General features: G+C 36.4%; 1 protein-coding gene across 17 annotated transcripts in view; it reads right to left on the bottom strand.

The window, feature by feature from the left end:
• Positions 1-27,691, bottom strand: part of RIMS2 (regulating synaptic membrane exocytosis 2) — a 434,744-nt gene that overhangs the window by 317,671 nt on the left and 89,382 nt on the right. For all 17 annotated transcript variants that reach the window (XM_085221552.1, XM_085221546.1, XM_085221549.1 and 14 more), the window contains one exon: positions 1,110-1,420. In XM_085221552.1, coding sequence (XP_085077678.1) covers positions 1,110-1,420 — 311 coding nt within the window. The remainder of the gene's footprint in view (positions 1-1,109; positions 1,421-27,691) is intronic.

Raw genomic sequence — 27,691 nt, 5'->3', positions numbered from 1 at the left:
ATGCATATAATGGAGGAGCACTTGGAGCCACTAAATGGATCCATCAGCTGAAATCAGAGCAAAGGGCAATAGGCAGAGTAAGTGAAACAAAAAGGTTTAGATTAATTACAATCAATTTGTCCTCAGATAAGGTTTAAAAATAGGAAATAAAATATGGTAGAATTCAAGAGGTGAGGGGAAAATGATTTTAATTATATTGGCTGTAAAAGATAATATAACTGTCTAACTTGTTTCAAGCTTGGGGTATAAATATTGTTGAAAAGGTTACAGCTAGCAGGAAGAGGAAGGCTGCCAGACGACGCTGCTCTTGCTGCCAAATACCAAGGCAGGTGGAGGCCTCTGGAGTGAGAGGATATCATTTCCATGGAAACACATGAGCAAACTCTCTTCTTTCCCTCCCTAACATATTTCAATTCCTATTCTATCTTGTTTAGAAGGAAATTAAATTTATTTAATTAAACAGTTTTTATTTTTGTGTTCCAGTAAAGTGCAGCTGCAGAGCTTGAGAGCCTCAGAGTGACTTTTCGCATAATCGCATAAAGAAAGAGAGAGGGAAATTCTATCTCCAAGCCCCTGGCCAAGCTTGGGTCCGAATCAGTGTTAAAAGAGTCACAGTTTCAACCACTGCTGAGTAACACTAAGATAAACAAACAAAGAAAAACACCTTATTCTAATGACAAGAACTCAACAGGAAATTGAGGAACCATGAAAAGATTCAAATCATCACACAAAGTTCTCACCATCATCCACTAACATGCTTTGCTGAGCCTTGTTTTGGATTACAAACATTCTGCTACCAAGTGAGCAGCCAAAAACACTCAGGTACAGCACACTCACTATGATTCAACAAATCTCCAAGCACATGGACAAGTTCTGTCACACTGCAACTGTTATTCTCCATGAATTCTTTTTATGAGTGAAGAACACACATTGTCTGTGACCACAGTAAGTTACTGTGAACACAGTAAGCCGCTCCTCAGCTGCTTCTGGTGAGGGTTGTTTCAATAAACCCAATTATCTATTTTATACTATAAGGACAAGATAAAGCTCAAAAAGAAAAAATTAAATTTGTAGCATAAATTCAACAGATCTTTTCAGATCTTTCTTACCTGTCTGATGTTGTGTCACTTGTTATTTGGTGCTTTACTCCAGAACCATTCTTAATCGAGTCTTGCCTGGTGAGTCCTTGAGATCTGTTTTTGTCCAAAACTTGTGTGGATATGTCACCTGGTGGTCCTTGGTACTGCAAATGCTCTTGGAGCTTTGCTTTTTTCTCTTGGGGTGCTTCCTCGTTCCGCAGACCTCTAATACCTTCTTGGTCAGGCTTCTGTGGTGCATTTGATCCACTGTTATAGAACCAGGCTCCTGATTTTGTGAGGATTTCTTGTTGTTTTCGGCACAAGTTACATACCCACATTACCTGTTTAGGCATATTTAAATGGAAAATCTGTTAGTTTGCAAATACTGTAGAAAAATTTTCTTCAAACTTACATCAACAGATTACTGTCATTTCCAAAATAATCCTTTTCTAACTTCATTATAATTACAATAGCTTATCTACAGCACAATATCTGTACAATGTTTGAAGAAATTGTTTTAAATATACATATAAACACACACAAAAAAAACCTTTTATGATATCTTTGCTTCGTTGTTACAATGCAAGAGAATGCCATAGAATGAGACGTATATAAAAAAAAGCATCTACCCACTGGCATTTCAATGGCAGTAAATGTGAAATTTGAAAATAAAGTCTAAAGTTTGAAGATAACAGAAAAAAAAGGAAGGGATAAAAAATTCATTAAACTCTTTTCTTATTTATTAAGCTACATTCTTATTAACTCAGAGTAAAAAACTTTGGAATAAATCCTCTGCTTGTTTGTAACAAGTAATTTTATAATCCTCCAAATGTTCTGCTGCAGTCTGCTTTTTATATTTATATGAATCAGCTGACTTCAAGATTGACTTCATTTTCTAAGCTATCGTAAATTAAAACAATTTTATAAATAAAATAACACAGTACATACAGTGGTGAGTCTCTCCATAGCTAAGAATTAGCTTTCACTGTACGCCTTAAGTTATTAAAGTGATGATTCTAACTTCCTAGTTGTGAAATCCTGTACTTAGTAATGAGATTTTAATATTCTAAAATGTGTTCATTTGCAGTGCTCACCTTAGACACATGACAGTCCATATAACTGCCAATGCCAATTACTTTTAAGTCAATTTCACATTTAATTCTTACATTACAATAAAATATATCGCGATGCAATGAATAAAATGTAATAGGCAAGTTATTAATTTAATGGCATATTCAGATTGGTTATGATACTATCTTGGTTATATATACATAAAATTAATTCACCACATTTTTAGAATCACAGAATCATTTGTGTTGGAAGGGACTTTTAAAGGTCATCTAGTCCAACATCCCCGCAGTGGACAACTACAGTGAGATCAGGTTGCTCAGGGCCTGGTCCAGCCAGACCTTGAATGTCTGGTAGTGGGGGTTACCATGACCTTGGTGTAAGAGCTTGCACTTAGCTTTGTTGAACCTCATGAGGTTCACCTAGGCCCACTGCTCAAGCCTGTCCAGATCACTCTGGATGGCATCCTGTCCCTCAAGCACACTGACTACACCACACAGCCTGATGTCATCTACAGACTTGCTGAGGATGCGCTCGATCCCACTGTTGATTTCCCTGATAACGATATGAAAGAGCTTAAGTCCCAGTACAGACCCCTCAGGGACACCACTCATCACTCATCTCCATCCAGACCTGGAGCCATTGACCACTTTAGCACTTCATTCCTTAATTTTCATTTTTCTTTATTCTTAACTTGACTCTTCTTTATTTATGTTTGTCTTGCTTTTACTACATATTCCTTCAATGTCTACACTCAGCCTTCAGTGTAGTTATGTTTCCAGTTCTAAGCCAATATTGAACTGTCTTTTTTCAAATGCTCACAAAAGGACATTCAGTGGCTTAATTTAATGGTCTCCATTATTCTTTTAAATGATAGATGGTTGAATTGCATTGAAAATTTAGCTTTTGCCTCCATAATACATCTGGTTCTGCCCACCACAAAAGGATTCAGAATCTGTAAGCTGTATCTTACTTTTATTCTCCAGTAAGTCAATTAACAGAAAATTTGGGCCATGCTGTCTTGTCAAGACTCATCAAAATGTTTTTGGTGAGAGTTCTTACTCAAATTCACTGATTTCCTCATCACAATCTGCTATGCTAGGAGTAGTGTACTTGCCAGTGTAATGGTGGCAATATGCCCCATCCTGGCAAGTATCTCTCCTAGCCTTTTATAGCACTATACTCCACTTCTGAGAACTCAAGTCAGCTTATTTCAGCGAGGCAGAACAAGTTATCTAAGCACTGACAGGGTAAAAAAAGCAAGGCTCCCTGAGCAGCTGGTTGTCTGAAGTGGTCTAGATTTCCTTTGAAGGTCAATACCATGCATGCTTCAGGCCTGGCTGTCAGTCAAATATAAATGTCAAAGCAGGTCTATTTTACTTTTGTGAATTGCTAATTTAGGAAGAAGACAAAATCTCCAAAGTTAATCTTCCACACCAAAGACAGAAGTATTTTTGCCCTCTTTAATAAGTTACAATTAAAAGCCTTTAACATTTACGCATGTTCTTCTCACTGTTGAAAGAAGCTGTAAAATTTCCATCTGTGTACTAGTGTAATGAAAGGATCTGATCCAAAAGTATAAAAATATATTACAACTTGAATCACTACCAGACAAAATCCACCCAAAATTTTATAAATTTCCTTCTATTAGTAGATACTGAAATGTTACAAAAACTAAATAACACAGTCTAAACACTTAAGCAACCACGTCCTCATCTGTCAGTCACATTTTCTCCCAGGACAACGCACTCTAAGATGATCAATATTAGCCTCCTGTACTCAACAAAATGATAGGTCTTTCTGAATGAATAGAATTCAATAGCTCTTCCTCTAAAAGAAGAATCACAAGAGTCTTCCTGATCTTCCCTAGGACACACAAAATGTAGTGACCTGTCCCAGTATAAATCTCAGCTACTGCCAATTTGCTTGTTTCTCATAAAACAAGCAAATGTTTTACAAGAAAAGTTCAAACAAGCCCAGAATATGTAAAAGCTATTGCCTATCTTGATTGTAGATGTCATTTTGTAAGTAATTTTGTTGAAGATATATGATATTTTAATGTTCATCTTTAAAGCCTGGAAGCTATTTTTCATTGATTGTCAGTGGCACTTCATGGAAGACACCATGTTATACCCCAGCCCTACTGAAGTCAAACTGGCTCTTGCTGTTTCCACCATTCAATATTACTTACAGAATACCAAAGTAATTTGGTCAGACCTACAGGAAATAACAGGAGCACTTAAGCTGAAAGCACTTCATGAAACATAATGAACGTTTTCAAAAATGAAAATTTACTTAAGGCATTCATATCGGAAAAAAATAAATATAATATTGTTTTATTTGGAAAAGACCTCTAAGATCATCTAGTCCAACTGTCCACCTACCATCAGTACTGCCCACTAGACCATGTCCCTGAGTAATACATCTAGCCTTTCTTTAAACACCTCCAGGGATGATGACTCCACCACCCTGAACAGCTTGTGTCAATGCCTAACCCATTTCTTCCCAAACCAGCTGCAGGCAGAGATGTCTCCTGACCCAGCCTACCCAGCACATCTCAGCAACATCGCATTCTGCTGCTTGGCTTGCACTACTGACACTCTCTGAAGCCCCTTGGTGCTGCAGATTGGTGTCTCATGTTGCACAATGGACCTGGGCTGTTTTGGGACCTGCCCCTGTTCTGAACCTGATGAGACAACTCCCTTCTGCACATCTCTGGTATGGTGCTGCAGCTACATGCAGAGCAGGGAGTATGCTGGATGCACACAGGCACAAAGCCTACTCTGACTCTGCTGCTTTATGATGCTGAGCTTTCTCACTTGCTTCTCACTCTTCTACACACTGATGCACACTTCTGTGCTGTTGACCCAGACAGATACAGTTTTAGCTTCAAATAATTACAAAGAGCAAGCGAAATGGCAATCGTCAAGCTCAGAAATGTATGCATTGTCAATGCGCACTATGAAATTCAAATTCTGCATCACTACAGGCTGCAACAAACCAGTAATTTACAGTGCAGACCTCTCAACTATGTCAGCCATGCATGTAGGAGCAGAGAGAACAAGGTGGCACCTGCTGTGTGGGAATTCTCCTTCTGTCACCAGGACTCACTGAGGCAGCTGCCCCACAGCAGCTCCCAGGCCTGCAGAGACATCCTACCCTGATCAAGGCCCAGCTAGAGTTTTGTGTGGCTGGGCCAGACACGGAGCAAGAAAGGGAGATTCATGAGTGAATCTTGTGCTAAGGTTCACATTTTGACAGTTCCGCAAGGGAGAACCACAAAAGCCTTGCCTCTGAAATGGCATTTTAAAAAAGGTTAATCCTTTCCTCAAAAACTTTGCATGCTGAAGCAGGCACACTGCCTGCTACACCCATTTCCAGTACTTCACCACCACTCTGAAGAGCTCAAAAGTCTAAATCACAAACACTTTTTGTGCACAAGCATCATCTTGTTGTGCACAAGTTGCATCTTGGAGCATCAGTCCTCAACACCAGAACAGGTCCAATTTTAAAAGGAAAACATGGAGCAAAGTGTGCTCTTCAACAGCTCCAACAGACAGACATTAAGTAACACTTTAGAGACTGAAGTGCCTGCAATTCTGACACACATTTCAGTACGAAAGGCTGACCCACCACCTAGTGCCTGGGATAAGAATTGCTGAAGCTCTTTTCAAATACATTTCTCACGGTGCAAAAATAATCACACAAAATATATCTATCCTGACATTTTCACATTAACTCTTATTTTTTTTTTTCCAGACAAATACCTCTTCTTAGATACAAAACTTTTTTTTTTTTTTTTTTGAGAAGGCATATTCCAAGTTTGGATTTGACAAATTGATTTCAAATCTTCCACCTGCTTTCAGTTCACAAAGATTATTCAGAGAAGGAACAATTTTTATTATTTTTTTTTTTTTTTATTTCTTGACCACTTCTCACAAGATTATTCTATAACATGCTCTAATTTCTACCAACACCATCGGAAAGTTTTCATTGTATAATATTAGCATTTATTTATTCTGAAAGTACACAAAAACAAACTATGCAATAGACAAATAATCAGCCATTGCACATCTACATAGCAAGCATAATTAAGGCAAGAAAAATCACTCCTTTACATTGTCCTAAATAAAACCATTATGTATTTGTTCATTTGTTGAAACTTTTCATAACATATCACATAAATTCATTTAAATGGAAAATAAATTTATGAAGAAATCAAATCTGAAGACATTTTAAATAAAATTACGTGTAATAAAAATGATACAGTACCACGGTCATTTTAACAGTATCTAATAAATTATGTGAAAAGACAGCTACCTCACAAAATATTCGCTATTCCTCATGTAATTAAAGTACAGATGGCCCAACGCTAACTTCTGAGAATAAAATGTAAGACCTACTATATTTAAAATTAGATTAAAAGACACTGTGCATTTGATTACTCATTAGCCTGAGTATGATAGTTTAGATACTACAATTTAAGAAATAATTACCCTAAATTCTCATTAGTCTTAAGAACAGTACTTTGAATTACAGGTGTGCAGAGGAGGTGCAAATAATAAGACTTATGGAGAACTGTAAAGTTTGTCATTACAGTACTACCAGTTTTCAGCATTCATTTCCTTGCCGCAAGCAGCAATGTATTAGTGCAATATTATCTGCTGTGCTTGCTGCTAGAGATTTTCAGAAAGCTTTTCTTGGAATCATAGAATCACAGAATCCTTAAAGTTGAAAAGCACTGTTAAAGATCATCTAGTCCAACTCCCCTGCAGTGAACAGGGACATCCACAGCTAGATCAGGTTGCCCAGAGCCTGATTTGTCTCTCTTTGAAAGTCTTCATGAACGGGGCATCCACCACATATCTGGGCAACCTGTTCCTGTGCCTCACCATCCACTATATAAGACTTCTTCACTATTTCTAATCTAAATCTACCTTCTCTAAGCTTGAAGCCATTTTCCCTTGTTGTATCACAACAGACCCTGCTAAAGAGTCTGTCCTTTTCTCTCCTGTAGCTTCCCTTTAGATAATGAAAAGCCGCTATCAGGTCACCTCACAGCCTTCTCTTCTTCTGGCCAAACACCCCCAGCTCTTTTAGCCTGTCCTTGTAGAAGAGCTGTTTCATCCTTTGGGTTTCCATAACTTTGTTTAAATATATATATATTATTATATATATATTATGCGTACAATTCCTTAAACATTCTCTAAGGTGGCAAGATCATAGCACTGAAAGGAGTGGGGAAGAAAATTGAAGAGCAAGAAAATTCTTTGTCTGAGCCCAGCATCAAGCAACTACTTATGTTTAATAATATACTAAAGTTAACTCATTTTTTAACAGTCTGTCATATATACCAAGTAACTTGATCACATTATGGCGGAGTGCAATGTTTTCAATGTTTGAAGCCATCCTGTACCAAAGAAGTTTTTTTGAGGAAGAAACACTTCAGTTTCTCCATTAGTCACCGCTTTGATTTGGAATAGACACTGCTGAATCAGTGCTGGCACTTGGCAACGTGAGCCAGCTCCCTCATAAAATCACTGAAGTTGCAATTACACAGCAAATGCATGCATCTTTTGCTAATATGACTTTACTATAAGATACACTGGTATCTTCCTTACTTTTTATCCCAAGTTCTGCTGAGCTGTCTCCACTCTGCCTGTTTAACATATAATATTGTTTTCTAAGAACTGTTAGTCTAATCAGCGGCTGTCTTCATTCTGTGGCTGCAATTGTCCTGACCAGAAATAAAACTTTTTATTATTATTCATATTTTGAGTTCAAAGTTCTTTTAACTAGAACAGAATATTTCTGTTAGCTAAAATATTAAATCCTATCTGTTTGGTTCTGTACACTACTAAAAATGCCTCATGTTTACTCTAAAAGACAATTCATGTTTTCCCAGCCTGAAACCTCGATTCTCTCTTACAGCTAAGACTACTGGTATATGTTGTATTCCTTTCTACAAGGTATTTCCTTAAAAATTTTTAATTTTCACAGAATCAGAGAATTGCAGATGTTGGAAGGGACCTCGTAAGATCATCGAGTCCAACCTGCTAAAGCAGGCTCCACAGAAGGAGACTCCACCAGCTCTCTGTGCAACCTGTTCCAGCACATTTACCGTAAAGTTCTTCTGCATGTTGGTGTGGAACTTCATATGTTTTTCAGCCATTACTCCTTGTCCTATCACTAAACACCACTAAGAAGAACCTGGCCTCATCCCTTTGCCTCCCACCTCCCTTTAGATACTTATAAATGTTTATTAGATTCACTCTCAGTCTTCTTTTCCCCAGGCTGAACAGACCTAGGTTACTCAGCCTTTCCTCACATGGGAGATGCTCCAGGTCCTTTATCATCTTTGTTGCCCTCTGCTGGACTCTTTCTATAACATCTCCATCTTTTATAAACTGGGGAGCCCAGAACTGGACATAATGTTCTAAATGTAGACCCCACCAGGCAGAATAGAAAGAGAGGATGACCTCTCTCAGCATTCCAGCCATGCTCTTTTTAATGCATCCCAGGATACCACTGGCCTTCTTTGCCACCAGGGCACACTGTTGCCTCATTGTCGACATGCTGTTCCATCAGGACCTCCAGGTCCTTCTCTGCAGAGCTCCTCACCAGCAAGTCAGCCCCTAACCTGTACTGATGCACATGGTTATTGCTTCCCAGGTGCAAGACTCTACATTTCCTCTTGTTAAACCTCATCAGGTCCTACTCTCCAGCCTGTCCGGGTCTTGTTGAATGGTAGCACAGGCTTCTGAATATTTTAATATTATTTTTATTTAAGCAATTGCTTACAACTGTGCAAGACTTAAAATATGTACTATCAGCAGCCAGCGCTCAAACTTACGGAAATCAAAGGGGCTTTCACAATAAGTGGAGGATTTAGGGCTCATCTCTACGGACATTCTACTGGTGGTTCAACTTAAGATGACAGATCCACCTTTTCTAGTTAGTAAAATTTTTAAATTGGTTGTTTTGGAGTAAATGGACAAGATCATATCTAATGTATGCTCATTCACTGTGAACAGCAGGGTGTAGATACATTTTTAACAAAGCAGAAACATTTCAATTTCATTATACTGTTGTGACCATACAAACAAGCCATCATCATGTAAAGATGAGGACTTCACATGATCTCATTCTATGTTTTTTTCAAGTAAACCTTGTTTAGCTTTTCCTCTGTTTTTGTTTTTTTTTTTTCCATGCATAATGTCTTCCATAAAACTTAAAAACTGCATCTCTTTTTTTCCAGTATCAATCCTACTTTGAGCAGAAGGTTGGACTAGATGACTCACAAAGTCCCTTCCAAACTGAATGATTCTATTGTCACTTCCAACAGGTTTTTTCTAACTCTCTTCCTACATAAAAATTAATCCCAGGTAACTGCTTTAAGGTCAAGAGAATTACTCTGCATTGATTTGACTGTAACAGAAAACAAAAACTCCCTGTAGTCAGTATGTTTTTGTGAAATTTTCCATAAGGACTTTTTTGTTTTTATTTGATGTCAGTCAATTTTATTGCTTCCATTTCAAAGCAAAATGAATCTGTAAGATTTCATATTCTCTACAAATAAATCAATAAATAACATTACTATAAATGAATAATAGCTTCATCTGCTACTGTACTGTAGGAAATAGAGGTTATATCTTACCATTTATCTATTCAGCTATACATAAGATGCCTTCATCCTACAAATAAACATCATTTTCTTCCATGAAATGAATGCATTTATTCCATATAGTATTTTACAAGAAGCAAGATAATCCATGAATTTGTGCCTATTATAAAATGGTTAAGAAAAAAATTTTTGTTTTTCCAACATTTTGATATACCACTAGTCTGTGCTATGGTACTGCCTTTCACTTTCAAGTGAGTAATAAAGTTAAAATCAATATGGCCAACTTCAGTTTTTATTGGCCTTATATCCACGATGATATATGTTGCTATTAACATTTGCCCCATGGACACACATTCCCCAGAAATGCATTAAATACCTTCATGGATTCCAGTGCTACTTAAAGGTGGAAAAGCTTACAATGCAAGACCAATATATTTACCTGTATTTTAAAGGATACCTGTATCTGCACACACAAATGTTATATACTTAAAGGAAGATTACATGACACATTCAATCATGAGTTTGTAGTGAATTCGTGAATATATTACATACAAAAAGTTATAATAGTAACCAAAAAGTTATAATAGTATAATAGTCAGCATGAAGTAGGCATATGGCTTGTGTGTGCCTTTGAAAAGTTTATCATTATATGCCTCTGTTTCAAGCATAAAAGAAAAAAATAAAATGATCTCAATTTTATAAAAGGTATACTAATTTTTTTTGTAATATTGCTGTATCTATCATCCCAATGAGACAGGGCACACCTCTTGTATCAATTTTTTTATAATCCTTAAGGCATATACTAACAATTTTTATTACAAATTTTCTTTTGACCGAGAGTACAATTAATATAAGTCAAAAATATTTCATAACTAGTCTCTCTCTTCCTAAAGTATGCTACATAAAAATAAGCAGCTCACATATAAAATAAATGATATTATTCAAGATCTGTAAAGGCTTTAATCTGCCTTTTTCATTTTGGCACAGGCACTCTCAAGACTGAAGCATTTCTAATCAACTTCAGTGGAAATACGCACATAATTCCAGCACAGAGCTATACAAACCATAGACAACTACTTCAGAAGCTTCCCGTTAGGAAATGGCTAGTGTGAAACCAGGTGTGACTAGGACGTTAAGACACAATACACACTAGAGAGTGTCATGTCCCAGCAAACACAGCTGCACTGCTTCCAAAACTGAGTTTGTAAGCCCACACATTACACCATTAGGGCCATGAGTGTAGTGGTTTTTTTCACACAAAATAAATCTGCTGTAATTGAACAGAATTTATAAGCTATTTCCACAACTCATTTTCTAGCCATGAAAACTTGCATAATTACATAACATATCGAGAATGTACAGCTGACCAAGCTACACCTTTACTAAATGTAAACATTTGTTACATCCTTGAGAAAGCAAGAAAACTGAGCATACCCTTGTTGTCACTCTTCTCAGCTACAGTTTAAGCTCATTTAATAAGAATATTGGATTGAAAGGGACCTTGCACATTGATTCAACTTGCCAGCTGCTTGAGGCAGCTTTACAATTTAATAAAGTTCCATCTTAAAATTAACTAGGAATAACAAGGCCAAGATCTGTCAAAATGCTTTTCCAAGCCCTATAGCTATAATGGAAAGAATGTCTTTTAATTTCATGTTCATTTATTCCAAGCTAGTTTATCGCTATTTATTCTTATGCCACTGTTGTCATTTAGTTTAAATAGCTCCTTTATCTTCAGTTTCTTTTCTGGTATTTTTAAAGAGATAAAATCACATCCCCTTTCTGCTTTTATTTTGAAGGATCAAAAAGATATAGCTCTTTCAAGCTATGCCTCTTCTATCAAGACAGAGCCAGGTCACAGGGCCAGGCGCTGGCCCATGACTGCCGATTACATCTTATGCATCCTGGCACCACTCAGCTTTTACTAACCAGCATCTCCCAAACAGTGCAAGCACACATTGCAAGGAAACAGCATGGAGCAAGAACTGTTCCCAGTAAGCAGCTTGGATACAGGTACCCTGCTACGGAAAACAGAATTCAGGAGTGTCAAGCAGGACTGGGTACACATAAGAGTCCCCGGCCCATATTTCTGCAGCTTTAGCATTAAGTCACACACGTTCATTCTCACAGTCATCCCAACAGTCCTTCTCTCTGCATAAAGGCATGAAGAGCACTGCCTACTTTTACAACATCATAGACTGTTTTCTGTATGAAACATACTGTTTTCAATGATTTAGAACAAGGGATTTTCCTTTCAGAGTAGAAATTAAACTCCTGATTTACACTTACTGCTAAGTAATCTCACTGATTTTTACTTATGGAGTTTGCAAGATAATCCAGTTCTTCATTATATGCTACCCTTTTCCTCATATGTACAGATAGTTATGCAAATCTGTGTCACCAATGTATTTAATTACTGCCTTCTTTTCTCTATGTCAAGACCACTGGTGAAAATATTAAAGACTGCCACCAATAATAAAGCTTAAGGAACTAAAAGCTGCATATCGTTTTTCCCTCTATATCACTATTCAGTTAAATCTCATTCTTTCAGTTTAATCAGTAAATTCTAGGTGGTATCATCTAACTTTCTGTAAAGCAGATGCAGATAATTGCTATATGCTAATACAGGCATGTCCATCTGCAGCCCACAGCTGCACACAGCCGCCCCTGCCCCATCATGGCAGCAGCTCTTCCCATGGAGCAGCCCAGTCCAGTACTGGGCACACTCCCATCACTGAACAATAACCAAGCAGAACTGCCTGGGCTGAAAGCAGAGCATGGGGAAGGCTCAGTGCAGTGCTGACTTCACTTCTCATGCCTGCCACACTCAATCGAATCGAAATCCATGCATATTACACCTTACATTCCCTTGTACCTCTTGATTAGTAACACACAGCGATTGCTGATACAATATTTCAACCTACCTCATGTCATTTGGTAATTGGCTAAACACGCTCCTGTGAACAGCAAAAAATACACAGCCTCGTTTTCCATAAAGGAAATTGAGTATAAGTTCCAAGATCGTCAAAAAAAAAAAAAAAAAAACTTTGGTATATTTGTAACTCCATTTCCAGTTGACATAAATACACTGCCTGCAAATTTTCAAATGGAATATAAAGAGTTGCAATCAGATATTCAACTCAAAAATTTGATCATGCCTCTTTACCAGATTTTTGTAAGACTTCTCTTACCAGAGAAAAATGCCCCTTGCTTCACTTCTTATTCCTGTCATTGCTTTTTGGCAGTATGTACATTTGTGAACAACTATTTTCAAGGCTGAAGCACCGGAAGAGTAAAATTTCATCAAAAAAACCTCTGATGAAAACCCTGAAAACTCATTAAGAATTGCAACCATTGCTGTTGAACCAGACTGATACATTAGTTTCACAAAAATAAGGTCAAATATTCCACCATTATGTTTTAGTTGCTTACTTTTTTATGCTTTAATGAAAAAAAGGTTTTGTTATTAATATATAATAACTATAGTATATATCTTATATGTGGCCCAAGACAATTCCTCTTCACTCAGTGCAGCTTAGGTAAGTTAACAGGTTGGATACCAACGTGCTAGTACTTACTCATCTCTGCACATAAACCTGAATTCCTCTTCAGTCCAACTGCTTTTTGCCTATTTCTTTGATTAATTCCTCAGAAAAGAATTCTGTGTGTTGTTAGAGCAACTGTTGCTAATGCATTAAAACTTTGTGACGGAGGAAAGAGAGTGAAATTTTTGGTAGAAAAAATAAAAATAGGCAGCAATGGCTTGAAAAAGGCAATACAGTAGACATTACAACCAGTTTTCCACCAATGTATGGCAAAGTTATTAATGCTAACACTGTATCACACAAGAAAATAACGTTCTCTTATTCTTCTTAAGAAGAGATATTAGAACTTTGGCTTGGTTTTCTTAAAAGTTTTTGTATTAATTTAGGCAAAGCATGTACTGTGTTCCACAGTATTTGGCATGTAACAGAAATCATCCAAGTGGCAGTCCTACACTGTTTTATTTCACAAAGATTCTTACACTCAAAGGCACTTGTAAAACTGTTCAAATATCTTACAGTAATTTGACTTTCACTGCCTGAAAGTCTCAATTAGATGTTATTTATGTGGCTTTTTGTTCAAAGTTCTGTATTTGCATAGTAGCTTCATTAAGGAAGCAATTGACAAAAATACTGAATGATCCTACAGCACAGAGGTGTTGACCATACTCATCAGTTAATATATGAAGGCTGAAGATAAATAGCACAAAGTGTTTACAAGTTATTTCCTACTGCAAGACATAGCATCCACAAGTAGCTGAGAAGGGTGAAAATGTGACAGGAACACAAAGCCTGCGGTCTGTATAAACATGTCACTGAGTTGAAGTCAACTGAACTAAAGCATTTACATCCTCTAAGCCATTACTCACTACTGAAATTATCTGATAAAAATGAAAGTCCCAAGTGGAATGAAAAGTAACAGAATGGTAATGGTAAAACTGAAAGGAAACCTATCCCACAGTTAGTGCTGTACTGAACCCCACATTGACATTCCTCTGTTTAACATAAGCTTGCTGCCTAGACTTTAACAGCAATGTAGTCACAACTGCACAGCTCTCAGAAACCTACATGAGTTCTGCATTAAGACAGAGTGTAAGAATTCAAGATGTAGACATCTTATGTCTACATGAGATGCAGCTATGATTAACACTAACAGAAGGTTAAGGTAGCTAGGTGAAAATTTTCCTTTTGCTGACAGTATAAATTAGTAAAGTTTGAAAATACATTATTAGGAAGATATTCTACCTTCTCTAAAGTAAATAGTGCTTTGCATTTGACTAAACTCTAGATACAATTATTTGAATGATCACTTCCTGCTTAACTTCCCACTTGTAGGTAAGGTGGTAAATCTCTTCACATACGCAGTCTATGTATGTGAAGTGCTTAAATTAGAGATGACAGTATAAAACATAACAATGCAAAGGCTCATATTTATGTCCTTCAAAACTCAAAACACAAGGATTCAAACAAGTGAGAACAGGAAAGTGTCTTGAAGAATATCAATAACGAATGGGTTAGGAAAAATTTCTTCTCTGATAGAGTGGTCAGGCACTGGAATGGGCTGTCTTAGGAGGTGATGAAGGTCACCATCCCCAAAAGTGTTCAAGAAATGTATAGATGTTGTACTGATAAGCATGGTTTAGCTTGGAAATACTAGTGGTAGGTGGATGGTTGGACTGGATGATCTTGCGGGTCTTTCTCAACCTTGTGATTCCATGATTCTTCTACCCTAATATCTCCTGACACAGAACCCACACTAAGATTTCAGCAGCTCGTAACTAATAAGTAGACTTCTCAAAACTTATAAAGATAATTTAGTTATGACAAACTATGCATCATGACTTGAAGTTCTCCCAAGAATAAAAGGTTTTCTAGAAATAAGTCATGAAAACCATGTCTGTGCCTTAAAAATGACATGAGTTTGCCAAACAAAAAGCATGTAGTTCATTACAAAATCTTTCTAAGTAGGCTGTGCACATATCAGTTCACTCTTATAAACTGGTAGGGGGTCTGGAACTAAATGATCTTAAAGGTCTATGATTCTATGATAATTTCCTAGTGTCATCTCCCTGTGGCTTCTTCTTCTCTCTTAATTTTTATAGCATACGCTACAGACTAAAGTGAATCAATATCTATGGAGATACTGCGTCCAGTCTATATAAATGGGCAAAGTTAAATGTTTGCGGCTTCAGAAAGAAAAGTAGTTAAACAGGCACTTTCACTAAGATTAAATCCTGTCACAGAGGTGTCTTTATGAAAAAAATGCTTTATCTTCACTATTTTTCTGCTTTATTTGTGTTTTCATTTCCAATTCTGGATGAGACCCACCCCACATTTAATTCTACTGAAGATGAAGACATCAGTCTGGTTCTCTCTGACAAAGCCATCCCTCCCTTCCCTAGTTGTTATCATTTAAGTTTGTAAAAGCTGACATTCTCAGCCTCAGACAATTGCATTAACAGCAGAAAGCTGTTTTGTGGGTACATGGCACAAACAGACACTAATAACTAGGCGATATGTACATTAGTACATGTCACAAAGAACACAGCATTATGTTACACATTCCTCAATTAGGTTAATAAGTAGTAATGTGAATTGTACGAAACGCTGACTTGGCAATAACAGAGTAAAATCTTTCTGGCTCCATCTAGTGGGCTTCAGTGTACTGTGTTCACAATGTGACCATTATGTACTACCAGAAAAAATGCTTTGGAAGTTTACAAAAGAGACTTTGAAGTTTTTCCTCAATACTTCTGTCATTTCTGTAAACAACCCCTAAAATGAGCCTGATTCCTTTCAAGGTTATTTTATTTTTCCTTTCTTTCTGATGTCAAGTCAGTATGCTTAACAGGCTCAAAGGCTCCCAGATCAACCACACTTTGTACAGCAGTCCCTGCCTGTCCCCATCCTCCCCTCCAGTTACAGCATTTTCTGATGCCTATGTTGCACTCAGCTGTTCAGTAAACAAAAATAAGTCTAGGCATTTTAGGATTTCTTCAGATCTGTGAATATAAATCTGCACAGCACAAATCCTCAAATCTCTGGATTTGCAGAATCTTCTCTCTCAACAGAGCGAGCACCAGCCACAAAGGAAGATGTGTTTTAACTGCTGTTATATTTACAACACCTTGGTTTGTACTGAGGCTTTGTTTTGAAGGATTCATCTATCTCAGTGGTATGTAGGTTTTCCTTACAACAACTGGTTCCAAATCATAGACTCCTTTAAATAAAAGACTGGTGGCTTTTTGTTTTTTTATAATTGATTGAAAACAGGAATTCTGAGGTATTAGCAGGCCAATTCCTGTTCTTACCCCTGCCATCAGAATGTTTACTAGTAAGGTGATAGGTGCTTTGCTTTATATCTAAAAACCTGAATGTATATAAACCAACATTTTTAAGATTAAAATGAAAAAAAAAAAAAAAAACCTTGCATTTCTGTTGCTCATATTATCAGATCACTCAGTAGCAGATCTCTTTCAAGTTTCTAATTAAAACCTATTTCATAAAAAGTATACTGTGGAATGATTGTAATAGCAGTGTTTCTCCATCTACTGAATATGTATTTGCAAGTTATCTTCATCCTATTTGGCAAGTTGATTTCCTATAAGCACGTGGCGCAGAAGACGGGAAGATATGCTCACACTGAAATTAGCACCACCATACTAAATACAAAACTATATTCCAAGCAAATAAACGTCAGCACTTCTACTGCTACCTTTACTCTTCTGCTTACTCTGAAACAAGTGTTTTTCTTTCATTTCACTTAATCAAAACTTTCCCATAGCATTCAGTGTTGCTACAATTCTGATTCCCTTGCTTGGAAAGGCTGCTCTTCCAACTGAGGAGTAAGATGGAACATTGAACTACTTAAACACAAAGGATTCTCAAAGGAAAATGCCAATAAGAATGCCCAATTAAAGGGCACATAACCACAGACTGAACATTATACACACCCACGAGGATGAAAACCACAGGACAGCGCAGCTTCTATTCTACAATAAAACTACTTTTCATAAACAGTCAAGGTCATTGTATAAATAGTGTGTTTCCAATGCTTTCAGCTTAATTGTAGAGAATCTAGTAAACGTGGGGCCTATGGGGCAAGATTCACTAAATCTGCTCTAGATTTATATGAAATTCTTTACCTTCTGGCCTGTGAACTATTGCATGTTTGAGGGGAAAGCTGGGGAGAACACGTACAATATTGATATGTGTATGTCATCTGGCTCTAACTTTCCACATTAGCAGATGTGTGGAAAACACTATTCCATGTTAATTTGAGTCTTGAGAAAAGTGGATCACTACAGCACCTCACTCACTTACTACCATAACAGGAACAAGACACACTGGGGCAGTCATTCTGGATGACGGACATCTACATCTTCAACATCTTTGATTTCATCCCTGCAGAGTACATCCAGATTTACTGTACTGTACCATATTTGTTCTCAGGTAGCTCAGGCATTGTATGCTTTCTAATCAGATGCATACTTCTCTAGACTTTTTGTTTGATATTTTAGAACATTTTTCTACAAGGACATCAAAAAGATCTAAAACACTAACTGATCATAGAAATCCTACAAAACTTCTGATTTAAAGTATCTTGCAGCAGGACATTTCAGAGTGACATATAGAAGTGCTCCACAGTTTTTGCAGAGTCAAAACAATGCATTTATCTTAAAGCCTAGATTCTTATCATTCAGGGACCCAATTAGTTCACAGTCTGCTGTTCAACAAGTCAACTGATCTCTTCTCTCTGGTGACAGCAATAGGACCCGAGGGAATGGCATGGAGCTGTTAGGGATTAGGAAAAGGTTCTTCACCAGGGGCTGGTCGGGCACTGGAACAGGGCTCCCCAGGGGTCACAGCACCACCAAGCTGACAGAGTTCAGGAAGCATCTGGACAACACTCTCTGGCCATATATGTCTATTTTTGGATGGTTCTTTTTGGAGCCAGGAGAGGGATTTGACAGACGCTGTGAGTTCCTTCCAACTCGGGAAATTCTATGATTCTATAAACCATGCTCTATGGGAGGCTTCAACTAGGAGAACTCCATGCTGACTTCAATGGTAACCAATAAGAAAAGGCTATTTAAAAATCATCCAAAATAAGCGCCATGTCTTCTAATCTTTACTAAAAAGGTGGATATCTGTCCACTTACAAGAGGTTTTCCTTAAATACACCTCAGATAATCTGTGCTAGTAGTTGCACTAAACATGAGAAGCAAAGATTAGTAAATAAGGTTAATATAAACTATGTTTGTGAGCAACTAATTCTAAAAGGCTTAGAGCTTATATTACTTAAAATTGAATTTAAAATTGATGACAACTACAACAGAGGTATCAGAACCCAATTAAAAGTAAAAAATGCATATAAGGCATTTTATTAAGCCTTTGGCACAATAATATTACAGAAGTCTAACAGTGCAGTATCAAAGCTATTTTATCACAAAGTCTATAAATAGTCAGCTAAACAAAATAAATGAAGAATCTATAAAACAAAGACGATTACATTAATCTAGGAAGAGTTCAGAAACACAAAAAAAAGAGTCAAAAAGGAAAAAAAAACTCTTTGCAGCATAGTACAAAGAGAACATAGTAAAATAAAGCATTTTATCTTGGATAAGAATTATTTTTTTTTAGAGATTTTTAATGGGCACTTGCAATTGGTGTTAGGCTCTATAGCATGACCTACAAGACTTTCACTTTTTGCTACAAAACATGTTAATAACAATGCAAACGATACTTATGCTCTTCCCAAGCGACTGAGGCATCCACTGCAGTGAGAGCTCTCTTTGTCCTCCCCCCCACTGATATCCATGACCAAATGAAAACAAAACTAAGACTAGATAAAACTAAAAGAGAATTTAAAGCAGATTAAGAGAGACAAATTCCCTATGTAAAAGCAAAACCAATCCATCAAAATATATATAATCATCATGGTGTTAGAGTTCACAAAGTTAACTCACACTGAATGCAGACTACTAGACAGTTGCACGTATCAGCCCTACCTTGCAAAGTAGAGGAAAAGCCATTTTCTAATCACTGTGAAAGATACCACACATTACCTACCTAGAACTTTAAAAAATCCAAATTGTTAACAACAATAAATATCATCTTTCTTACTCACATGGCCAAGTATCTGAGAGCAAGAACACTTTAATTAACCAGGTCATGACTCTGAAGTTATGTAGCAATTACACTGAAACTGAAAGATGAACAGGTTAAATGAACACTATTAACAATGCTCAGGGAGTTTAAACATTTAAAGGTAAATGGCAGGTGTTATCTGTACATACAGTAAACTAAAACTAAAACTCTAACTTCTCTTAATAAAAACACATCTATGATTCTATCACTACAAAAATACTCTAGGAACTTATTTTGTAAAAGAACATTGTCCTCAACATCAAGCAGGATTCCTGCTGATTTTGTTTGGGTGTTTGATATACAAAACATAGGTGTATTTTTTCTTGCATATCTAAAATGAAACAAAAATTTCTTAACTACAGTGAATTAATTCTTAATATAACTACCAACATTAGCACACATCAATTGACTGAAATTGAATTAGCTACCTGAAATCCAGATTTCTTCGTAGATCTCCTTGATGCAGAAGGAAGGCATCTTTACAGTAACTCAAACCCAGGAATGTTTAATTTTCTTTGAAGTATAAATAGGATGTATTTGAATATATCTTGTTTAAACACAGCATTTTTCACATTTATTTAAATTTTCTCCATAAATGCACTGAAGTCCAAGATCTGCTGAAATTGTCTACATAAAGTCATGCATACTATGCTGAGTAACTGTCTTGCCTGGGCATCCAATATTTGATCTATCAATCAGCACATGTTCATCATATAAACTCCTGTTTTTTCAGAGCAAATCTAAACAGCAAGCAAGCAGTAATAAACAGGTGCAAGGATATTTCTACTTGATTCCTCAAACTATCAAAAAACTGTTCCATGAAGAAACTTTCTAAATAAAGTTCAAAGTAAAAAGTTCAAGGGAAAAAAAAAAAAAACCACTGTGCAAGGTTGCTGCTTTACTCTTTCACTAGTAATGTCTTCATTATTTATATATATATATATAGGCACTGGTTTCCAGCCACTGAAGCTGAATCTAGATAATTAAACATTTATAACATCCCCTGCTGTGCCATGATGTCTAACTGTGTCCAAAGAGTCCTAGGTGTGCTGTTACACACCTGGGACTGAAACAAGGAATGTGCTGAGCTACGTTTGATAAAGGTCTACACCTGGAACTTAATAGCACATGATATGGTTTCTGAATATTGCAACAGGTGGCCAATATAACTTAACTGCTCAAGAACTGCTTAGTCTTCTGGTTCTGGAATTGCAAATAGCTCTATTAATTGGAATGACAAAAATTACAATGAAAAATGTATTTATGTAGAACATTATCTATTTTTTACTGTGCTGTTTTCATATACATTTTAAGACAAAACCATTTTAAAATATATTAAATAAAGAATTAAGTATTGCGGTTCGCAGTCTGAAATTAGAAAATAGATTTCTAAGGTAAGAGAAATAGCAAAGTGAAAGCCAGCCCCTAGAACACCACCAGGCTCCCTCTAAATCAGCTCTGATGCTTTTCAGGAACTTTGTGCCTTCTGAAAAATAAAAAAATTTAAAAAATTTAAAAAATAAAAAATAAATAAAAAATAAAAAACCACTTTCTCATTTCTACACTATAAAATTACATTACCAGAATGTATGTGTACAGAACAGGGTTTATAGGAAAAATCAGAATCTTTTACACTGATTTTGGTAGGTGGAAAAATTATACACACCTTTAGGCACATACCTTCTTCCTTAATAATATATATATGTATGTCTGTATAAGGATTTTCACACCTACATACCCAGCTTTTCATTACTGTTTGAGTTCATTCTTAAATACATTCTTGAGCACATCAGAGTATGTTCTCCAAGCACAGAGTTAGCTATAACAGAGCGTCATCTCCTTTATTGTGATGGCCTACACAGACAGTATTTCAGTATGGCAGTAAGGTTGTTAAAGTTAACAACACACTGGAAGAGATGTAATTAAGAAAGAGACATTTGTGTGTTAATTTAGCCATCAATACTAGTTATTTAGTATGTGTGCTCTTCATCAGAATTTCAGGCAAGTTTAAATCTGCAGCTTTAATAAGAGGTATGTATACTGACCATATTTTTTGTACGTAATGTTGTGATAGTCTTGAAAATACTGAAAATCAGAAGCTATGTAGCATATTTCTGAGTAAAGAACATGATTTTACTGTATAATCAGAGCAACTTCTACAAATACAAAAAAATCAAACAATATTTAAAGATATCTACAAAGAAATGTAAAGGTATTTACATATATTTATCTTTTGCAATACAGAAGATAGAAAAACTAGCTTTTCATTACTGTGTTTGTTAAAAGCACCTTCTGTTCCTGGAGGTACACTCCATAGTGATGAAGGAAACAAGAGTGACTCTGAACACAATAAGATAAAGGAGAGCAACTTAGACAAATGGATACATGAGAAATAGTATCAGAGAACACCCTAGGATAACTGGCCTAAGACAAGAAGGCCTACATTGCCAACTCTCTGAATTACTTTTAGAGATCCCAATCTGAAAGACAACACTCAGGAAAACAACACTGAGGAAAATAATTACGCTTCCTATAGCTGAGAGACATCCCAGCAAAACAAAACAAAACAATTAGTAATATAGGAGACTTTTGTCAAAAGTACTTTCAATCTAGGAAACACCCTAATTGTTTCAACAAATCTCTTTGCAAAAAATGTTTGGGGCTCTTTTTTCTTAAATTTCAGTAAGGAAGATGTTGATTTCTTTATCTTAAAATATCCCTTGGAGAGTGTACAGCCCATGAAAAGCTCAGGAAGACCCAGAGTTTGTTTCTTGGTAAGACACAAAGGTCAGAGTCAAGCACCATGAATAGGTAAGAGTTAACCCAAGCAGGTAATAGCAAATAGCAAGAAGGAGTGCAAGGAACAAGCCATGATTTCTACAAATATTTGCCCCATCTGGGCAATACCGGGTGATAAAGTTGCAGGGCACTGTGCAGGCAGAGACCTGCAACACAGATGGTACAGAAACATAAGGACACTTGGCAGGGCTCAGGACCTGTTTGGAGAGGCAGAATTAAAATGAGAGAAGCTTTCTTTCCTGTTAGCGGTTCAAGAGAAATTTTCACTAAAGGCTGGAAGCACCCTCACAACCACTTTGGTCACTGCTGACTGGAATAATAATATTCATTACTCTGGAAAACATCAAAGGAAAACTAGGGAATACAAAGTTTTGTTTGCAGTAAGACACAGAGGGAGAACAAGGCTCAATGTTAATTGCTTTTGATCTTTCATAATGTAATCTTACATAGCACTGTTTTATGAGGCTACATTGCTAAAAATGACTGCTATTGTCTGAACTCTGTCTAGAAATCTCAAAAATGATTAAACCTTGATATAATAATTAAAGCTCAAATAAAACTCCAAAGTCACACCTATTACTAGGGGAATTAGCCTGGAGAGCTATTGAGTAACAATGCTTGATTCTGAATTTGACTAAAGCAGTCTTTGAGACAATTTCATCCAAAAAGATTCTGAAAGTTCTGAAGACTGGTAAAGACTGAGGATTTCATTTTCAAAGTTTTGTCTGTGTCTTCGAGTATTTTAAAATGCATACATTACAAAGATTGAAGACCAACTCTACCCACTCAACATCGTAGATAAAGACAAAACAAGGAGGAAGCTCCCTAGTTTTTACAGAATTATAAGTTCTGTAGAGTTCAGTTCTGTTGAAGGCATTCATTTACCTGTAGCAGTTTATAACAGACTGCCTAAAAACAACTTCCTAAACCTGCTAAAAGAGATGAAAGAGCAGAAGTAGTATCAGATTCTCTCTAACTTGCCAACTTCACATCGTAAGCTTTCAACTGATTATGCAGAAATATAGCTTAGAAAAGACAATCAATTCTTCAAGCTTGAGTTACAGGTCTGCATTAGTATATATATATTACTAATACCTAATTGTTCAGTCTTTCCACTTTCTCTGGTGGACTCCAGATCAGGGTCCTGTTTTTTTCTAGTATGAAGTGGCTGCATGAAATTACGGAGACACTTCCTCTCAGAAGCAGGAGTAAAAAAGGATCCATGGTATCTTTAAAGCCTCCCTTCTTTTGATTTTAAAAAATGTCTTCTCCATATACTGCACTCACATAGACACCATCTTTTTGCTTCAGCTGACTCTAATTTTATGACAATCAGCAATGGCATCCTAACTTCTGAGATGAGAGAGAAAACAGAATTCATTACCAGCTACAGACACTGTCTAATTCAGCATGAGATTTCCACTCTCCTTCAGACATGCAGCACTGACTTCAACATTATTTGTCGCAAATAATATTTCCACATAATTAAATTAAGATGGAGCTAACTGAAACCATAAAAGCTGGTCTTTTATCTCTGTGCCTGAGACAGTCATTAAAGAAGAAATAAGAAAATAAACCCTTGAAAAGCACAGATTGATGTATCTAAACCATATATGCCCATAACTAAACATTAGAGATTTTTAAAGCTCTGAAAGGCCAGACCCATGACCAGCAAAAGAAGGAATCTACATCAGAAGGAACCATGTTTTCTCCTGCTAGCTGTTTCCAAAACCTTCTTTTAAGATGACTTCACCTATTTTCCCTAGAAATATCTGACAACTTTAAAGCCAAGCAAAATTATATAATATATAATTTTGTTTAAATACAAGTTAGAATTCAGTCAAAATTAAAATATTCACTACTTCATTTCCTAGTATTTGCAGTGAAGATCCATTTTGCACCAACTATTGCGCTTCTTACTACCTCAGCTTTTTAATTAGACCTTTCAAGAGTTTCAGTGATATAGCTATACATTATTACAGCTAATGGAAATGCTCCTTTTAATAACATTATTTGGCTAGAAATTGTAAAAATTTAAGTAAGAGGATGGAGATCCAGAAGATCTAAAATTTATCTTAAATCTACCTTTTATATATATATATATATATATATATATATATATATATAAGGTATATATAAGATCTTATGTACATATATAGATATGAAAATCTAAAGATCTACATAAAGATCTTATATATAAGGTCTATATGAGATCTTATATATACCTTATATACATATATATGTGTATATATATACACACACACACACGGTATATATAAGATCCTTGTCTTATATTTAATTTTATCCAGTACACTAGATTGAATTTGTCACTCCTATAGTTACTAAATACAGAATAGGACTTTCTTAAGAAATTCCAATTCACAGAACCAAGAACAGCTTGGGTAGAAAGGGACCTTAAGGACCATCCAGTTCCAACTCCCTGGCATGGACGGGAACACTCTCCAATGCATTAAGTTGCCCAAAGCCCCATCCAACCTGACTTTGAATGCCTCCAGAAATGGGGCATCCACAGTTTCTCTGGGCAGCCTGTGCCAGTGCCTCACCATCCCCTCAGTAAAGAATTTCTTCATAATAGCTAACCTAAGCCTAAGCATTTTTTGTTTAAAGCCATTCCTCTTTGTTCTATCACTAAGTGCCCTTACAAAGGGTCCCCTTAAAGCCTTCCTGTAACCCTCCTTTAGGTACTGAAAAGGAGCCAGAGAACCCAGAGAAGTTCTCCAGGCTGAATGAGCAAAGGTCTCTCAGCTGGTCTTTGTAGGAAAGGTGCTCCAGACCTTCAAACATCATCATGGCCTCCTCCATACCCTTTTCAATAATACCATGTCCTTATTGTACTGGGGGCTCCAGCACTGAACACAGTAATTCACACTTCCTGTGAAAGGCTAACAATGGAGAACAAAGGATAACCAGTAATATCAAGGATTCTTTGCACGTGTAACATACAAGTAAATGCTGTACATTTTTTTTAAATCCTATTTTTATTGAGATACCTGCTTTGACTACCTGCAAACAATATACCAATATTTTTAGCCATGCTAACATCACTAAAATAAAAAGATGAAGATCACTATTAGTCAAGACAACTATGACATGCTCTTTCTTCCTTCTTAACTCCTAAAAACTTCATTTCAAAAATCAGCCGAACCAGATATTACCTAAAGCAAATTGAGGCATAGTTGTTCCTTATGGTAAAATCTGACTAATTCATTAGCTGTAGAAATTCCTGTGTCTTTCCTCCTTAACACAGTTAGGGAGAAAAACTAGACAATCATATTACATTATTGCTATAACTCCTTTACTCTTCACTCCCAAGGGAGTGAAAGGATTTGATACTACTACAGTACAGAGTACCTTATGGACACCAGTTATTAGATTATCTATGGGAACACCATTAACATGCATCAATTCCTTACAATATTACACTGAGAGAAATTGACCCTTCAAGGAGATAACAGTTCCTTCTATTAAACCACCTACAATCAAGTCCCCCTGAGAGCCTTCTCCAGGCTGAACAGCCCTAGCTCTTTCAGCCCGTCCTCATATAGGGGGTGTTCCATCCCTTGGATCATTTTTGTGGCCCTCCTCTGGTTGCACTCTAACAGGTCCACGCCTCTCCTGTACTGAGAACTCCACATCTGGATGCAGTACTCCAGGTGAGGCCTCACCACTGCAGAGGGGCAGGATCACCTCCCTCGACCTGCTGACCACACTTCTTTTGATGTGGCCCAGGATATAGTTGGCTTTCTGGGCTGCAAGGGCACACTGACAGTCATGATATTCAGCTTGCCATTCACGAGTGCACAACAAGTCTTCTGTAATCCTGTAACAGACTGGGGGATCCATGTGTTCCATCACAAAGATCACATATGCCCTTGTAAAAACACATCCTAAATAGTAACAACAGCAGGTGATTTCCAACTTTCTGCAACGTATTTTTCAGCAAGTTGAATGTGAGCTTTGACAATGCCATCACTAAGAAAAAATATCCTATTTATTGCAGTGAAAGACTGTACCACATAAACATTCACTAGATGCTTATGAATGCTAAAGAATTTCTTTAGTTCATACAGGAACCTACTCTCCAAGCATTGTAGAGCAAGTTTTTGCAATTGCAATTCCTATTAGAATACATTCGAGATTTTTGTGAAAGAGTAGATTCACATCAGCACAGATAGCTTTCTTGATTCTAATTTTTAAAAATTACATTTAAAATGTAAAACATTGAAATGTACTCCAGATTACTCTCAAATTCATCTTTATACTACCTTTCCTAAACACACATAAAAATAAAATCAGATTAAAATATTTACTTTTGGTATAATATCAGCAAAACAGTGTCAGTGACATGCAAAACTTCTGACATTATTTCAACATTATGCTTCATACAATATGTGCACTACATTTTTTGAATGCCTATAGACCACTAATGTTAAAAATAATGTGTATTAGTGGATTCCTCTAAGTTTTTGCTAGCATATTTCTAAATGTTAAGGATAGGTACGTTTTCTTAAAAATTACTGCCATCTCATTGTATTGCCACTAAAAACCAAAACTGAAGTACTGTGCTACAAAAACTAAAAACACTGCATACACAACAACAATACACATACTGATAGCATAGGAGGCAAAAGGGACTCAGAGCTTATGCCACTGTGATAAAATTCATTTGTATTTTTGTATGAGAAACACCTATTAGACAATTTCCTACTTTTTTCTTTTTTTTTTGTGCACATATCATATTGCAAAACTAAAGGACAGGTAGGGGCATGCTCAGAAAAGCTGCAAACAGAGAGGAATATCATGCATCACGTCCACAACAAGTCACAGATTGTAACTAAGTTATCTGAAAAGCAGATTAATTGCTTTCATTTTAATGATAGTAACTCCTCTTGCCTTCAGCAGGAATTACACCTGTGTAAATGAAAGCAAATGTAGGCCAGGAAATAAGTCTACCCATAAAAGAAAAGGACTTTAGACAGAAAAAAGGCTCTAACCACTTTGTCCTCCTGGAGTTCACATCCACGAAAGCAAGAAAAAAAAGGACAGAAAAAAGACAAAGAAGGAAAGAGTCACTTTCATTTTGAAAGCAAGCAGCAGTATTTGTTAGTAAATAAATGAACAAAATGTCAAAATTAATATATATTGTTCTTATTTCCCATAATGGCGAAGATGATCTATTAAAAATATTTCATTTTAATAATTTTCTTAATTTGTTGAGTGAAATTGAGTAGATTTTATGCATGAAAGAAAATATTTGTACAAGGAAAGTTCCACAGAGAAAACAGTTTTCATAAAAACAATTTGGAGACATGTCTATTTACCTTAATAAAACAAATGGGGCATGTCATATCTCCACGTGTCTGAGACAGCAGTGTTGCAAATGATTAACATGCATCAACCCTTTGCAC

Source organism: Meleagris gallopavo, chromosome 3 (genome assembly GCF_905368555.1).
Source record: "Meleagris gallopavo chromosome 3, MGAL_WU_HG_1.1, whole genome shotgun sequence".
In the NCBI taxonomy this organism is placed as follows: Eukaryota; Metazoa; Chordata; class Aves; order Galliformes; family Phasianidae; genus Meleagris; species Meleagris gallopavo.
The sequence above is the reverse complement of the archived record's forward strand: the minus strand, read 5'-3'. Positions and strand labels throughout refer to the sequence as shown.